This window comes from Wickerhamomyces ciferrii, contig 00278, assembly GCF_000313485.1.
Source record: "Wickerhamomyces ciferrii WGS project CAIF00000000 data, strain NRRL Y-1031 F-60-10, contig 00278, whole genome shotgun sequence".
NCBI classification, from domain to species: domain Eukaryota; kingdom Fungi; phylum Ascomycota; class Saccharomycetes; order Phaffomycetales; family Wickerhamomycetaceae; genus Hansenula; species Hansenula ciferrii.
This window is the reverse complement of record NW_011887462.1, coordinates 23,390-41,039: the sequence shown is the minus strand read 5'-3', so window position 1 is coordinate 41,039 and position 17,650 is coordinate 23,390. Positions and strand designations below refer to the sequence as shown.

The 17,650-nt window shown below is 30.6% G+C and overlaps 7 protein-coding genes across 7 annotated transcripts; 6 read left to right on the top strand and 1 right to left on the bottom strand.

The window, feature by feature from the left end:
- Positions 1-1,780: 1,780 nt before the first annotated feature.
- PCD1 (8-oxo-dGTP diphosphatase) lies at positions 1,781-2,731 on the top strand (the record flags this gene model as incomplete). Its single annotated transcript, XM_011272972.1, has 1 exon — positions 1,781-2,731. The coding sequence occupies one exon, from the start codon at positions 1,781-1,783 to the stop codon at positions 2,729-2,731; it is 951 nt and encodes a 316-aa protein (XP_011271274.1).
- Positions 2,732-3,231: 500 nt separating this feature from the next.
- On the top strand, positions 3,232-8,877 carry SEC7 (Arf family guanine nucleotide exchange factor SEC7; the record flags this gene model as incomplete). Its single annotated transcript, XM_011272971.1, has 1 exon — positions 3,232-8,877. The coding sequence occupies one exon, from the start codon at positions 3,232-3,234 to the stop codon at positions 8,875-8,877; it is 5,646 nt and encodes a 1,881-aa protein (XP_011271273.1).
- Positions 8,878-9,270: 393 nt separating this feature from the next.
- STM1 (Stm1p) lies at positions 9,271-10,339 on the top strand (the record flags this gene model as incomplete). Its single annotated transcript, XM_011272970.1, has 2 exons — positions 9,271-9,276; positions 9,536-10,339. The coding sequence occupies 2 exons, from the start codon at positions 9,271-9,273 to the stop codon at positions 10,337-10,339; spliced, it is 810 nt and encodes a 269-aa protein (XP_011271272.1).
- Positions 10,340-11,209: 870 nt separating this feature from the next.
- On the top strand, positions 11,210-12,712 carry BN7_6483 (putative transporter; the record flags this gene model as incomplete). Its single annotated transcript, XM_011272969.1, has 1 exon — positions 11,210-12,712. One exon carries the CDS (start codon positions 11,210-11,212, stop codon positions 12,710-12,712), a length of 1,503 nt encoding a protein of 500 aa, XP_011271271.1.
- A 492-nt stretch (positions 12,713-13,204) lies between these two features.
- On the top strand, positions 13,205-14,902 carry BN7_6482 (putative transporter SEO1; the record flags this gene model as incomplete). Its single annotated transcript, XM_011272968.1, has 1 exon — positions 13,205-14,902. One exon carries the CDS (start codon positions 13,205-13,207, stop codon positions 14,900-14,902), a length of 1,698 nt encoding a protein of 565 aa, XP_011271270.1.
- A 230-nt stretch (positions 14,903-15,132) lies between these two features.
- Positions 15,133-16,239, top strand: BN7_6481 (uncharacterized protein; the record flags this gene model as incomplete). Its single annotated transcript, XM_011272967.1, has 1 exon — positions 15,133-16,239. One exon carries the CDS (start codon positions 15,133-15,135, stop codon positions 16,237-16,239), a length of 1,107 nt encoding a protein of 368 aa, XP_011271269.1.
- Positions 16,240-16,407: 168 nt separating this feature from the next.
- Positions 16,408-17,571, bottom strand: PHO85 (cyclin-dependent serine/threonine-protein kinase PHO85; the record flags this gene model as incomplete). The annotated part of the gene is made up of 2 exons (XM_011272966.1): positions 16,408-17,428; positions 17,552-17,571. The coding sequence occupies 2 exons, from the start codon at positions 17,569-17,571 to the stop codon at positions 16,408-16,410; spliced, it is 1,041 nt and encodes a 346-aa protein (XP_011271268.1).
- Positions 17,572-17,650: the final 79 nt, after the last annotated feature.

The window sequence follows — 17,650 nt, the reverse complement described above, 5'->3', positions numbered from 1 at the left end:
TTGTAAATTTGATAATTTATTAATTTCAAATTTTCTTATATCATTAGTTAAATTATCTTGTAAACCTATAGTTAAATTAACAGTTTTAAAATTTAAAAATTTCAAGAAAATTAATAAATATTGATAGAAAAAACATTCCAATGGAGAAAATTTTATCCTTAAAGAATCTAATTTACCATAAGCATAATCTTCCAAGATTTCCAAAGTTTTTATAATTATATGATAAATTTTTTGTTCACTAAAAGAATGTTTTTCAAAACTTTCATAATGAATTTTAATTTGAGTTGTATAAGAAACTAATAATAAAATATGAATTTTTTCATTATTTTTCAATGTTTTTGAATCTAAACCTTCTGATGATGATGGATTTTTAGTAAATTTTGAATATAAAAATGAAGTATATTCATCATACATTTTATCAAGATTTAAAATTTCTTGATAATTTGGATCAACACCTAAAGTAGAGCAAACAATATATAAATTATTTTTTTGTCTAAGAATTTTCCATAATTTATATTCTTGCATTTCATCTTGTTTCATCATTTTAAAAGTTAATAAATCTTCATTATTAATGATATTTGGTCTTGAAGAAGCTGAACATAATAAAGCTTCCATTGTATTAATTTTTGTCCATAATATACCACCAGTTGTATGTAATCCTAAACTATAAGCATTTGAAACAATTTGAAAAATTAATTTCCAACATTTTTCAAAATGGAAATCAAAATAATAAAAATTTAATAAAATTAATTGACTTTGTAATAATTTAATAGTATCAGTTGTTTGAACTTTTGATAATTGGAAATAATAATTTTGTAAACATAATAATTTTGATCTTTGATGAGGTATAATATCTACATCAGCATGATGTTTTTCCAAATTATTTTTTTCCAATGTACAATTTTTCAAAACATCCATTAGGATAACACATAATAACATTATATCTTCATCATTATTCCATGAATTCATATGATCATAATTATCTAAAAATCTTAACATCTCATCTTTATTAAGCATTTCATTATAATAATAATATTGATCTTCTTTGAAAAAAAATTCCACTAAAGATCTAATAACTCTTTTATTTTTCAATTCATCACCTTCAATTAATAAAGGTAAATCTTTTTTCTTTAAATTTATAATTTTGGTAATTTCTTCACCAGTTGGGAAGATACCATACATCATTTCATTTTCTAAATTATTTATACTATTTGGACCAAAATATTTTGAACATGAATTACCTGTAGTATCAAAAATAGAAATCAGATCTTCAGAAGTTGCTAATTTAGTTTCTAATTCTTTTATTTTCTGTTGATATTTTTCAATTTCATTTGAAATTTCATTTGAATTATTTGATTTCATCTTGTTTATTTCAATTGATCTAAATCTTGATGGATATGAACATGTTATTGATCTATGAGAACAGTTTTTACAAGGTTGGACCCTATCACAACGAATTTTCCTGCGACGACACTCATTACAAGAGATGGGAAGCACCATATTTAACACTCTTTCTACCAGTAGAACGTAAGCCTAACTTCAAAGACTGCAGTTGGTTTTGTTTGTTTTGTTAAATGTTGGGATTTGTAATTGAGAAAAGATTGCAACGGAATTCCCTTCCGTGTCCCGAACCTGGAAAGCTTAAGCCTGGACGCGAAATGGTTTTATGATTACAAAATCAATTTAAACAGATTTAAACAGAATCAATAGTGGCTTCAGCCTAGAAAAGAGCCTAGATACACTGGGAATCCATTGAAATTCATTGGAAATTAGACAAGAGATGAGCCTAACAGCAGTAGAACTAGTCAACAATATAAGGAGGTTTTCCTTACCCAAGGTGTACCCAGTATCTACCATTTGGCCAGCTCAAAGAAGATCAGCTGTGATGATTGTACTCTTTGTGGGTAATGGTGGTGAACTGAGAGTGGTATTGACCAAGAGATCAAGAAAATTAAACAATTTTAGTGGACATGTCTCATTACCTGGTGGGAAAGCTGATGATGAACATGAAACCGAGTGTCAAATTGCTAGAAGAGAATCATTTGAAGAAATTGGATTACCTTATGATGAAGAATTGAATAAACAAGGTTTAAAATTGGAATATTTAAATATGTTACCATGTTATCTTTCAAGAACTTTCCTAAGTGTTAGACCTGTTGTTTATTTTCTTCAAAATATTAAATCTCCAAGTGAACAGATTAAAGATCTTAAATTATTGTTAAATCCTGGTGAAACTTCATCTATTTTTTCAATACCATTATTAGATTTAATTCATAATGATCAATCAAAAATAAAACATGAATATCTTTCCAAAACAATTCATACATATCATTGGGGTCATTTAAAATGGCCTTTAAAACATTTTTATTATCCAACTATAAACTCCAAAGAAGTTTCATGGTTAAATGAAGTTCAAGACTTAAGTTCTGATGAAGAAGATTTAATTGATGATATGCATGAACATAATAATGGGAAAGATATTAAAGATCTTTGGGGGTTAACTGCACAAATGATTTATGATTTAGCTAATATTGCCACTAATCAATTAGATCAAAATTATATTGGTAATGAAAATTTAATTTATGGATTAACTCAATTTGGTGGTCAAATGAATGATAGGAAAAGATCAAATTGGGAATCTGGAATGATTATTAACGAACGAGGTAAACATTTTGAACAAGTTCTTCCGAAACATATTTTCAAGAACATTGTCACTGAGTTTAAATTATAATGGACCAATTACTAGATTATGATTATATATATATATATTTATTTAATGAATTAAGTGTTAGTTGAATTGTAGTTTATTATGGAGTGTCCCGTACCACCACTGCACTGCCCGACGTGTCACCCGCAGTTCACCCTTTTAATTTTCTAAAGGATCAACATTTGAATTTGAACAATTCCGATATCTGATTGAATTGAATATTTGGAAACAATTCAGAAAAGATCAACTGCGGATTAATTACACCAACAGGTCAAAAAAGACAACACATCGGATTCCAGAAAGGAAGAGGCTAGACAGGAAAGGACAATTACCACACAGCGTGTGAACACAAGTAGAGAACTAGTGATCTTTGGAACAAAACATACCCATATTTCCCATTCAAGTTTATTTATATTTACGTGTGATCTATACAGGTTAATATCAACAATTGAAAAAAACAAAACATTTCAAAACAAAACAATCCGATTGTATTAATATCCAATCAATAGACCCAATTATATCAAATGTCAGCAGACGACAGTATTAGAGATCAATCGGATGTTGATAGGAATAATGAATCCCAACTTACTGAATCAACCGCTGTAACTAGTGATGTTGAATCAAAAGATATAAAAGAAAATCATGGTGATGATAAGCAAGATGATGATAATGGAGATGAAAATACACAAAATGAACCAGTATCGCAATCCTCTGATGGTGATGTTAATGCCACTGTTACCACTGACACAACTACTAATGGTAATGTTGTTAATGATGATAAAAATGGCCAAGAAAATGGTCAAAGCAATGGTGAAGTTAATCAATCAACTTCAAAATCTGAAGAACAAGTTCAAAAAGAATTGGATCAAGATGATAAAGGTGAAGATGTAACTGATGTTGAAACCTCTAATGATATTCCAACTGCACTACCGAAAATTATCGCTACAAATACTAATAACAATACAAATTTAAATGATCAAGGTAGACATTCAAGAGCTGTTTCTGTTGTTTCAAATATTTCAGTTGCTTCCAAAAATTCGACTCATATTTCATTTGTTAAAGCTGCAATTTCTTCAATTGCTGAACATAAAGAAGGTAAAAAGAATACAACTTTAGTTAATTTATCTAAAAAAACATTGGATAAATTAAATAATAATGGATTTGATTCAACTTCAGTTTTCGAAACATTAAGAGTTGCTACCGAGACAAAAATTGTGGAAATTGTTGTTATTGCATTAGATTGTATTTCTAAAATTTTTACATTCCAATTATTTGAACCAATTCAAGTTCCACCTCCAAAAAGTATAACTGCTACAAATGATGTTGATTTACCTGCTGGTGGTGAAACAACTCAAATAACTCCACCACCTAGAATCAATCTAATAGATGCTGCTATTGAAACAGTAGCAAGTTCATTTGATGGGGAAGGTACTGATGAAAGAATTGAAATTCAAGTTGTTAGAGCTTTAATGGCTGGAGTTTTAAATGAACAATTACCTGCACATGGTTCAACTTTATTAAGAGCTATTAGACAAATTTATAACATTTTCATTTTATCATTATCACCAATTAATCAAAATATTGCTCAAGCAAGTTTAACACAAATTGTTAATGTTGTTTTTGATAAAGTTGAAAAAATACCGCATTCTAAAAATTTACAAATTAAAAGTTCAAGTTCAATTAATGTTAATGATTCTGGTTCACAATCTCCAGGTCAAGGTCCAAGTACTCCAACTCGTCAAAATTCACTAATAAATACATCAAATGGTGGTGAACCATTAACTTTGAAAAATTTAAATAATTTAAATGATGAAGATGAACGTATTGTTGATCAAGAAAATGAAATTGGTGATGAAAATGATTTAATTATTAAAGATGCATTCTTATTATTCAGAGCCATGTGTAAATTATCAATTAAATCATTGGAAAATGAATCATTAGATATGAGATCTCATGCTGTTCGTTCAAAATTGATTTCTTTACATATTATTCATTCAATTATTAAAGAACATATTGATGTTTTCTTATCAAAAGATATAACAATTTCTTCACCTTCAACAAAAGAGAAAACTAAATTAGTTGATGCTATAAGACAATATTTATGCTTAACAATTTCAAGAAATGCAGCTTCTGCAATTCCACCAGTTTTTGAAACAACATTAGAAATTTTTTGGTTACTTGTTTCAAATTTAAGATCTGAATTTAAAAGTGAAATCCCAGTTTTCCTTAATGAAATTTATTTCCCAGTTGCAGAAATGAAAACTTCAACATCTCATCAAAAAAGATATTTTTTAACCATAATTCAAAGATTATGTAATGATCCAAGAGCTTTAATTGAATTTTATTTAAATTATGATTGTGATACATCACTGCCAAATATTTGTGAAAAATTAACAGATTATCTTACAAAATTAGCTTTAACCAAAGTTGAAATTACTGCAAGTCAAAAATCTTCTTATAAAGAACATGCTTCAAAACCAATTGCAACTTATAATTTATCTCAATTACCATTATTATCAATATCTAAATTATCTTCACAATCTGCAATTAATGATACAAATTTACCTTATCCTGTTGATTATTCATTAAAAATTACTTCATTAAGTTGTATCATTGCATTTTTAAGATCTTTAAATTCATGGGCTCATAAAGGTATTACACCAGAAACTAGATCATCTTCAGGTTTATTACCAAATAGAAAAAGATCAAGTACAAGTGGTTCAGCAGTTCCATTATCTCCATCACTGTCTGTTGATGAAGTTGATGATCCTCAAGAATTTGAAAATTTAAAACAACGTAAAACCGCTTTACAAGATGGTATTAGACAATTTAATTTTAAACCAAAAAGAGGTATTGCATATTTATTAAAACAAGGTTTTATTAAAGATCAAAACCCTTCCACAATTGCACAATTTCTATTAAAACAACCAGGATTAGATAAAGCTGTGATTGGTGAATATTTAGGTGAAGGTGATGATGAAAATATTGCAATTATGCATGCTTTTGTTGATGAAATGGAATTTTCAAATACTTCATTTGTTGATGCTATGAGAACTTTCTTACAATCATTTAGACTTCCTGGTGAAGCTCAAAAAATTGATAGATTTATGTTAAAATTTGCTGAAAGATACCTTGATGGTAATCCAAATGTTTTCGCAAATGCTGATACTGCTTATGTTTTAGCTTATTCTGTTGTTTTATTAAATACCGATCAACATTCTACAAAAGTTAAAAATAGAATGACAATTGATGATTTTATTAAAAATAATAGAGGTATTGATGATGGTAGAAATTTATCTGATGAATTTTTAACTCATATTTATCATGAAATTGCTAAAAATGAAATTAAACTTCATTCTGAACAACAAGCTGCATTATTAGCTGGTGATATTGTTCCAAATCAAACAGGTCCAACTTTCACATTATTTGGTGGTAGAGATATTAATAGAGAAGCTTATATTCAAGCATCAAAGGAAATTTCAAATAAAACTGAAAAATTATTCAAGACTCTTGGTAAAACTAAAGGTGATAAAAAACATGTTTTCTATTCTGCTTCACATGTTGAACATGTTAAGTCTATATTTGATACTTTATGGATGTCATTCTTAGCTGCTCTGACTGCACCTTTTAAAGATATTGATGATGATGAAACTTTAAGTTCTTGTTTAGAAGGTTTGAAATTATCAATCAATATTGCTGCATCATTTGGTTTAGATTATGCTAGAACTTCATTTATTGGTGCATTAATTCAATTTGCTAATTTATCAAATTTAAGAGAAATTAAAGAAAAAAATGTCGAAGCTATTTTATTATTATTAAAAATTGCTGAAACTAATGGTAATAATTTAAAACAATCATGGAGAGATATATTAACTACAATTTCTCAAGTTGAAAGATTACAATTGATTTCTAAAGGTATTGAAGCTGATTTATTACCAGATGTCACAAATGCAAGAGTTCATAGAACTTCATTAGATAGTACTAGAACTACAAATTCAAATAATTTCTTTTTCGGTTTGGGGAGAAGAGCTACACCAGCTGAACAAGCCCAATCAAATCATCAAAATCAACAATTAGATCCTCATATTGCTCAATTAATTGTTTCTACTGATATGATTGTTGCAATGGATAAAGTTTATACCCAAAGTGCTCAATTGAATGGTGGTGCTATTATTGATTTCATTAAAGCTTTAACGGAAGTTGCATATGAAGAAATTGAATCATCATTGGATAGTAATACACCAAGAACTTTCTCATTACAAAAAGTTATTGATGTTTGTTATTATAATATGGGTCGTATTAGACTTGAATGGTCACCAATTTGGGCTGAAATGGGTGCTTGTTTTAATAAAATTGGTACAAAACATAATCTTTCAGTTGTTTTCTTTGCATTAGATTCTTTACGTCAATTAGCTATGAGATTTATGGATATTGAAGAACTTTCAGGTTTTAAGTTCCAACAAGATTTCTTAAAACCATTTGATTATATTCTAAGAAATTCAAGAGATGTTCAAGTTAGTGAAATGTGTTTGAATTGTTTAACTAATTTAATTCAATTGAAAGGTACCAAGACCAAATCTGGTTGGAAAACAATTTTTTCTGCTTTAAATTTCACTGCTAGTGATGTTAATGAGACAATTGTTTGGAAAACTTATGAATTAGTTAATTCCATTTATAAAGATCATTTTGAAACTATTTTCACGCATGAAGATTCATTTTCAGCTTTAGTTTCTACTTTAAGAGAATTAGCTAAAAATACAAAATTCCAAAGAATTAGTTTACATGCGTTACAAAATATTAAAACTATTGTTATTAAAGTTGCTGAAGTTACTTTAGATGATGAAAGTCCATATGTTAAGAATCGTAAGGATATTTTCAAAGAGTTATGGTATCCTTCATTATTTAGTTTTAATGATGTTATTATGACTGGTGATGATTTAGAAGTTAGATCAACTGCATTGAATTTATTATTCGATATATTAGTTCAATATGGTAATAGATTTGGTGTTGAATTCTGGGATCAAATTTGTGTTAGTTTATTATTCCCAATTTTTGGTGTTTTAAGTAAACATTGGGAAATTAATCAATTCAATAGTCATGATGATTTATCAGTTTGGTTATCAACAACTTTGATTCAAGCTTTAAGAAATATGATTGCATTATTCACACATTATTTTGATCAATTAAGTAGAATGCTTGATGGATATTTGGGATTATTAATTTCTTGTATTTGTCAAGAAAATGATACAATTGCAAGAATTGGTAGATCATGTTTCCAACAATTAATTACACAAAATATGCATCGTTTCAATCAAGAACACTGGGATAAAGTTACTGAATCATTTGAAAAACTGTTTGATTTAACTACAGCCATTGAATTATTTGAAGCAGATCCATTAAGAGAAGAAAAATCAAGAGATTTAGAGTCATCAGATTCTACACAACAATTGAATGAAGCTAATGGAGTTGATTTCAGTAATAATGGTGAAGACGGAACAAGAAGTATAAGTAGATCAACAAGTGCAGAAGATGTTCGTAGAAAGAACAAATCTAAAAATGCAATTGTGGTTAAATGTATTTTACAATTATTAATGATTGAAACATTGAGTGAATTATTTGAAGATGAACAATTTTATGAAGTTATACCATATGAATCATTAGTTAGAATTTCAGCATTATTAGAAAAATCATTTAGATTTGCAAGAAAATTCAATGATGATTATAATTTAAGAGTTAGATTATGGGAATCTGGAGTTATTGATAAATTACCAAATTTACTGAAACAAGAATCATCATCATCAGCAGTGTTCATTAACATTACATTCAAATTACATAATGATGACCATAAAGTTTCACCAAGGCAAAAAGAAGCAATTAGTTCAAGTTTAATACCAATGTGTGTATCAATTGTGGAAAGATATGTATCATTAGATGATAGCTCACAACAAAGAAACATTTCTACATGGAGACCAGTTGTTGTGGAGATTTTACAAGGTTATTATGAATTAGAAGAACAAGATTTCATTAAACATTGTCCACATATTTATGATTTAGTATTGAATATTCTTGATAAAAGTGTTCCAACAGAATTACGTACAGCTATAAAGAGATTTTTTTCCAGAATTGGAGATGTGTATATTAATGATGACAAGTCTGAAACTGAAGCCTAATTAATTTACAGGATCAGAAGATAGTTATGATGTTTATGTTTATAGATGCTGATATATAAAAAGATTGATGTTAATTGCTTTTTTATATAAATAAATTGTTACAATTGGATTAATTTTGATATTTGTAGTTGTTCATTAAAGACAATACAAGGCCTAGGCCCATTTGTCAGCCCATTGTTAGCCAGACTCAAGACCTTTCTAGGCCGGGATTTTCTAAACGGCTTATACAGTGGAGACTGGACCTGTTTTTACGCTTGGCCGTGCTGATATTTATGCGTAGTGAAAAATTTGAATTTTTTTTCGACGACGCTTTTCAAAGCGAAAAGCTGGAAAGACTTGTCAACTCATTGCATCAAGTTTTGTAAAAGGTTATAAAATCAACTACAGACAACAATGAGTGTATGTTATTGTTCATATAGAGGGAATTGTTGCACCTGTGTGATATGCTCATGTTAAAATTGGGATATTTCAATCAAGTTTTATTATGATAAATTTGATATGATTGGATTGCTTTTGGGTATTATATTAGAATTTCAGTGAAAAATTACAAAGAGTGTGGGATATTGAACATTTAGCATTGGAAAATACAATTCATCTCTATAAATTTAATGTGTCCATATTGTCTATTGTAATGGTTTACTAACATGCAATTTTCTAGAACCCATTTGACGTTTTAGGTAACGACATTGAAGAAGCTGATGCTTCATTCAAAGCTCCAAGAGAAATTGTCAAGAAGAACACTTCTTCTAAAAAAACTGACACTGCTCCACCATCAGCTAACAAAGACCGTGCTAACAAAAACCGTCCTCAAGCTACTGGTAACGAAGCTGCTTTAAAAGCTGGTAAAGCTGGTAGAGAAGCTAACAAAGCTAAAGGTGTTGAAGAACCAGTTAGATCTAAAAAACCAGTTAAAGGTGGTAAAACTGATCGTCACTCAAGATCAGGTAAAACTGATTCCGACAAAAGAGTTAAACAAGCTGGTTGGACCGCTGATGGTGAAGCTGAATTAGAAAATGAATTAGATGGTGCTGAAGATGCTGCTGAAGAATTAAAAGAAGAAGACAACAAACCAGCTAAAAAATCATTAGAAGATTTCTTAAAAGAACAAGAAGCTGCTTTAGGTGTCAACTCTGCTAGAAACGTTAGACAAGTTCAATCTTCAGGTGATGACGAAGTTATTGCTAAACAAGAAGAAGTTTTCATTGCTCCAACTAAAACTAAAAATGTTAAATCAAAAGCTTTAAAAACTAAACAATTTTTAGATTTTGATGCTACTTTTGCTGATGAAGCTCCAAGACCACAATCAACCAGAGGTAACAACACCAGAGGTGGTAGAGGTCCAAGAGGTAACACCAGAGGTAGAGGTCCAAGAGGTGGTAACAACACCAGAGGTCCAAAAGGTCCAAAACAAGCCTCAGGTCCATCAATCAATGATGAAGCTAACTTCCCATCATTAGCTTAAGCGTAACATGTCACGTCAAATGGAAATTCTTTAAATGTTTTTTCAAAAAAATTTTATATTATAATGTCTTTAAATGTTGATTTTTGGAAAGAATCATTATTTATAAGGGTTATTTTTAAAATGGGGTATTTTCAAAACTTGTAATTCTTGTTGTTTATTATAATTATATTTTCGCATATGAAAGATTATTATTTGTAGTTAACATAAACCTTTTGATGTAGTTTATAATTAGAAAACTGGGACATGATATCTATATATTGTGTGATTTTATAATTTGGAAATTATGACTATTTCGAGTAACGTTAAACAGAGATAATTAACCATCGAGGTATATAATCATGAGTTTTAACTTTCAAGCTTTTCACAAGTATCTCATAGTTTACTCATATTATACTCATTACTTATTACTCAGAACATGAGTCACGTAATTTCGACTGATTTCCAGTTTATTGTGTATAGTGTGTATTTATATCCATCACTTGATTATTCATCTTCTTCAGTGTCCTTATATGAGCTAACCAATATAGACCCAAGGTACTCAACCTACAATAACCTGGGAATGAGAAGAAGTATCAGAAGGTGTCAAACTCTAATATCGAACGTTTATAGCGTAAGAGGTTATTATATTTTCCTTATAGTTTACGGATGCATGTTTCCGATCTTTATGAGCCACATATCTTAACTTAATTTGGTAAAAAAGAAAAAGCATCCAACATGATTCTTATCTTGAACCCTGGGAAGATGGAACTTATATATATATATAGAGTGCGATATCAGGCGAAATTATTTTTTTTTCGGTCTTGATCTATTGTGTTCAATGTCAAAAGAGTTGTTAAGGTAAATACAATCAGTGCTATGAAGATATAGAGTATGAGTACAATAGATAAACTAGAGAGCATAAAGAGTAGAAAAAATGAAACAGAGGCTAATGAGAATACCCTAGAGAGACACGAGAATGATGATGAGGAATCACAGAGGCAGTCAAAAGAGATTATAGACTCGAAAACTACTGAATATGAGGATGATGAAGATGAAATATATTCAAAATATTCACCAGCTAAAAAGAGATTATTTGTATTTATTGTGGCATTATCATGTTTTTTATCACCCATAAGTTCAATGGCTTTATTACCAGCTGTTTCTGTAATTGCTGAAAGATTCAATACAACTGGTGTGATAATCAATGTTTCAAATGCTGTTTATTGTATAGTGATGGCTATATCACCATGTGTTTTAGGACCATTTGGTTATTTATATGGAAGAAGAATCACATTTATTTTATGCCTTTCATTGTTTGTTATTACAACTATATTAACTGCATTATCACAAAATTTGGCAATGTTTTTCATATTTAGAGCTTTATGTGCATTTTTTGGTACTCCCTTTTTCTCAGTTGGTGCTACTATTATTGGTGATATTTATAAGCCTGAAGAAAGAGGTACAGGAAATGCATGGACTTTATCAGGAAGTCAGTTGGGTCCTATTATAGGCCCTGTGCTGGGTGGTATTTGTGTCACTTACACAAGCTGGAGAGTTATCTTTTGGATACAGGTTGGTCTTGCATCCTTTGATTTGATATTATCAATTTTGTTCTTACCAGAAACTGGTAGAAATATTGCCATTGTGAACATTAAGAAAGAGACTGGTAAAACGGTTTACTGGGTACCTTATAATCCATTCAGTGTCATTTTAGCTTTCAAATATAAAAATCTGATCTTGGCTGGTATAATTAGCTCTTCATTACATTACAATATGTATTCATTATTAACGCCAATTAGATATGTTGTTGATCCAAGATTTGGATTAGAAGATCCAGTGTATGGTGGATTATTTTATCTTGCACCAGGTGGTGGTTATCTAGTAGGTTCATTCCTTGGTGGTAGATGGGCAGATTATCATGTTCGTAAATATAAGAAGCTAAGAGGAAGAAGAATACCTGAAGATAGATTACGTTCAATGCCTTTTGCCTATGGGGTTATAGTACCAGGTACAATTTTAATTTATGGATGGGTGTTAGAGAAAGAGAAAGGTGGAATGGCCGTACCAATAATAATGATGTTTATTGGTGGGTTTGGTCAAACTATATGTTTCCCAAGTGTTAACTCATATTGTGTTGATTCAATGCCTCAATTGAAGGGTGATGCCATTTCGGGAAATTATGCTATAAGATTCATAGCAGCTGCTATAGGGAGTGCCACTGTTCTTATTCAAATAAATCATATTGGTATAGGTTGGACCTGTACTATATCTGCTTGTTTCTTATGGACCGGATCGTTTGCATTGTTTCTTTTGATACGTTATGGTGAGAGAATGAGAGGTCAATATGATATTTCTAAAGAACCTATAGAAGCCACACTGGAATCAAAAGCATAGAAATAAAGTTATATATACATAGAATTATAAATATGTTTAGTACAGTAATTGTTTTCTTTGTAAAGATTAGACGATAATTACCAGTAACTGATTGTGGGATTTAAAGTTCTGAGTATTATTGGGTCGGCTTATGCATTATACCACATATGTCATATACTCTATAGAGTACTTTTTACTGTCTTATGTGTAATAGTAAGAGATAAGACGATTAGCATTATCTGATTGTGGGATTTAAAGTTGTTAGTTGTGAGTATGATCGGGTCGGCTTATGCATTACACATATAGTCTATAGTCTATAGTCTATAGTACAAAAGCGAGAAATATATGGCTTTTGACATTGAATACACGAACACTCTTTCATTTGGGATAACTAAGCACACAACATGGATGGTCTGAAATCTCAATGGAATATATAAGGATGCCTTTGATCGCAGTTTTGTCTAGAATGTATTTATTGGGGTTGAATCTTGTGCTAAGAGGCTAGCAATTAAAATGCCTAATTATACTGCTTGGTATTGGAAGTTCATTCCTCATTATAGAGAAGTTTATGATCCATATCTTGAAGAAGATCAGCAGACAGCTGAATTTATGAATAAAGAGCTTGAACCAAATCTGGAATATAGAGATGAAGCTAATCGGAAATGGTACCAGTTTTTCGATGAATATGAATATCGTTACAATGAACATACTAGAAAGAATAAAGTTTGGTGGAGTTGGTTTGATAAAAATGCTACAAAAGCTGAAAAGAAATTGGTACTAAAGTTGGACTTCATGATTGTTTTATACACAATCGGTGGATTTTGGTCATTAACTCTCGACTCTACAAATTTAACTAATGCTTTTGTATCAGGTATGAGAGAAGATTTGAATATGGTTGGAGATGAATTATCAACTGCAACTGCCACCTTCAGTGCTGGTCAAGTTAGTTTTCAAATATTATTCATGTACATTTTCCCCAGATTACCTTTGAATTATTTATTCTTTGCAACAAATCTGTTATGGAGTTTGATAACAATTTTATCAGCAAATGTTCAAAATGCTCAGCAACTTTATGTGTCTCGTTTCTTCTGTGGTGCAGCAGAAAGCTCATTCTTTGTTCAAGTACATTATTTATTGGGTAATGTCTATACAGCATCAGAAATTAGCTCGAGAGGTGGACTCTTCTATACTGGGCTGATGTTGGGAGGTTTGACGTCTGGTTTATTACAAGGTCAAATTTATCAGTCATTGAATGGCGTTTTAGGCAAAGCTGGATGGAGATGGATTTTCATAATTGATGGTGCTATAACTATACCTATAGCATTCTATGGTCTTTATGCAGTTCCAGGGACACCTGAAAATTGCTACTCGTTGTTTTTAACAGACGAAGAGATTCTATTATCAAGGAAACGATTGAGAGATGCAAATATTGTGCCACCTTCTAAAAACCCGCCACCATTTTTAGACTTCAATTTATGGAAAAAGATACTTACAAGCTGGCAAATATATGTCTTGATGATTTTTGATGGGTTATTCTGGAATTGTTCTGGTCCAATTAAGAATTCTGGTTTCCCATTATGGTTAGATTCATTGAAACGTTACAGTACACCCGAACTAAATAGAATCACTTCAATTCCATCAGCATTAGGTATTGCAATTGTGCTTGCTGTTTGTTTAAGTGCAGATATATTCAAATCAAGATCTGCTGCTATCTTGTTTGGTACAGCTATGACTTTAACATCTAGTGCTATATTAGCAGCATGGGATGTACCTGAATCTGCTCTATGGTATGCTTTCTACATTTGTTACTTTGGTTATTCAATCAGTTCAGTACTTTATGGTTGGTTGAACGATATTATGAGGCATGATCCACAAGAGCGTGCAATTGTTTTATGTGCGGCCAATATATTTAGTGCACAATCTATTGCATGGTTAGTCCCAGTAGCTTTTCCCACAAGTGAAGGACCCAGATTCAAAAAGGGCTACAGATTTGCCACTAGTGTGGATGCTGTACTACTTGCTTGGACTGTCTTGACGTTTGTATTGTACAAGAGACAAGAACGTAAAGATGCTAGAAAAAATGGTATTGTTCTTTATAATTCAGCTAAAGGTGATATTCCTGAGGAAGTTGCAGAGTATTTGGCTTCCCAGAAAAACGATACAGAGACTGACACTGAGAAAGTATCAATCAACGCTCCCAACAAAGAGTGAGTTTGTGAAACCGTTGTATAATAACCAAGTCTTAATATGAATTATAAAATACGTCGTATTTAATTTATAAAGCTTATGTGTTTATGTAATCGATGAGATGCTTCGCGAACCATTTTTAAAGTATTAATATACACCCTAATGAAAATTTGTCACTTTTATCAAAACTTCACACGATAAGCTTGACACTTTTAAGAACAACGTGATATTTCCATTGAAAAACTATTTAAAGGATGGGATTTTTGAATCCAGGAAACAGAAGTAAGAGGGCCAAGTCTGGTTCCCCCAACCCATCCTCCAAAAAGGTTCATAAGCGTATTAAATTAAATCAAAAACCACACAATATAAAGACACCCAAATTACCAGAACCCAAACGCGTTATACAAACAGAGCCAGAGTTGGAATTAGAATCAACACCAGAACCAGAACCAGAACAAGAACCATTAAAACCAAATGCCTCAATATTGGAAAGACTTCCCACTGAGATCGTTCATGAAATATTTATATTTTCAAGATGTTTAAGTCTACCATTTGTAAGCAAAATCTTACATGATCAATTATATCCAACTAAAACATTAAAGAAAACTATATTAAAAGATTCCATAATGGATTTAAACACTGGGATAGTATCACCAGAGATGGATCACAAGAAGAGGTTTGCTCTAGATAAAGATATCTTGAAATATAAATTTGTAAAAATGGATCTATTGGAAGAGTTGAAATTTGATACTGTATTACCATTAAGTAGTATAGCATCAGAATCCAAAAATAGATTAATATTATACTATGACAAATTAAATCAAAAATTACTTGAAACAATGAGACGAGCTGAAAGTACAGAGGAAGAAATTAATAGAGAATTGGCAAGAATAGCAGATGAAAATTTTAATGATATAACAAGAGGTGATGTTGAATTAGAAGATGTTCCAGAAGAAGAAGTTCAAGATTTCCCGGAAAAATATTATAATTCACCTTTCAATAAGGATAAATTAAATGCTTTGAGATATTTACACGGTAAGGGTCTTAGATTTGTTGATTGTAACACTATATTTAAGACTGTAATGGAAAGTGGAATATCTGTATCAGATTTGACTATAATTTATGAATGTCTGGAAACTGATACCATAACTTCAGTTCAACCATTAATTGAAGCTTTTGAGACGAGAAATTGGGAATATATACAATGGTTTATTGATACAATGGATAAAGAATTTTTAAATAATGATGATTTATGGATATATATCTATAAAACACAAGATGTTCAATTATTACATTATTTAGAAGAACAAGGAGGGACCCCAAGTCATGATGTATTGGGTATGTTAACAACTTTGGGTTAGATTTGCTGTAAAATTGCATATATAGAAATGATTGAATGAGTAATGACTTTAAAAAAATGATCTAATTGAACTACATGTAGATTCAAAATAAAAGCACAATAAATTATAAAAGGAATCTGTTATATGAAGAACTGAAAGTGTGAATCAATAAACATTTGTAGGGTGTTATCAATTTGGATAATATTGTTGTTGTTGTTGTTGTTGTTGAGATGGAACTGATTGATACATTTGTGGAGGTGGTTGGTTATTGATAGCTTGTGTTTGTATTTGTTGTTGTTGTTGGAAAGGAGTATCTTGACTAATTGGATCCAAAGTTAATCCACCGATATGATTATTATTGAATTCACTAAACCATGGGTGTTGTAAAGCTTGAGCAGCAGAGATTCTATTTTCTGGTTTCATTTGTAATAAACTATTTAATAAATTTAATGCTAATGGATCTATAGTTGGTATAATAGTTCTTAGATCTTGTGGAATAAACATATTGAAATTTGGTCTATAATTTGGTAATTGGGAAAGACCAGGCCATGTACGTTCATTTGGAGTCCCCATTAATTTGAAAATCTTCATCAATTGATCTTCATTTGAACCACCTGGGAATAAAGGTCTACCAATAAACATCTCAGCAAGAATACACCCTGCGGACCACATATCAATAGAAGTTGAATAATTTCTTGATCCCATTAAAACATCAGGCGCTCTATACCATAACGTAACAACTTCACTTGAAAAAGTATTTACTGGAATACCAAAAGCACGAGCAAGACCAAAATCACCAATTTTCAATTCTCCTTTAGAATTTGTTAATAAATTTTGTGGTTTTAAATCTCTATGTAATACTCTATTTTGATGACAAAATTCAATACCTTTTAATAATTGATACATGAATGATTTGACAATATGAGGTTCTAAAGCACCATTATTACCATGTGTATCCATATATTTTTTCAAATCCCTATCAAGATATTCAAAAACCAAAGTTAATTTATTTTCTGTATGAATAACATCGTACAAGTTGATGATATTGTTATGCTTTAAATCTTTCATCAATGAAATTTCTCTAATTGCTGTTGATGGTGTACCTTCTTCTGAATCTAAATTGATTTCTTTCAAAGCAACGAGTGTCCCCGTAGCCCTGTTACGGCCCTTGTAAACGGTAGCATAGGTCCCTTCACCTAGTTTTTCCAATCTGCAATTGTTAGTACGTATTCCTCTTTGGCAAAACAAGAAGATCTGTTAACTCACTGTTGAAATCTAAAGTATAATTGTTAGTATATCGCAACACGTATCATGAGCCCATGATTATACTCACTGTGACGCCTGGCCAGCCATTGGAAATCTTGTCTGTGTAAATTACCTGAAACTTCGCACGCTGAGTGACCTGAAGAGCACTTAAACCAAACAGAACTGC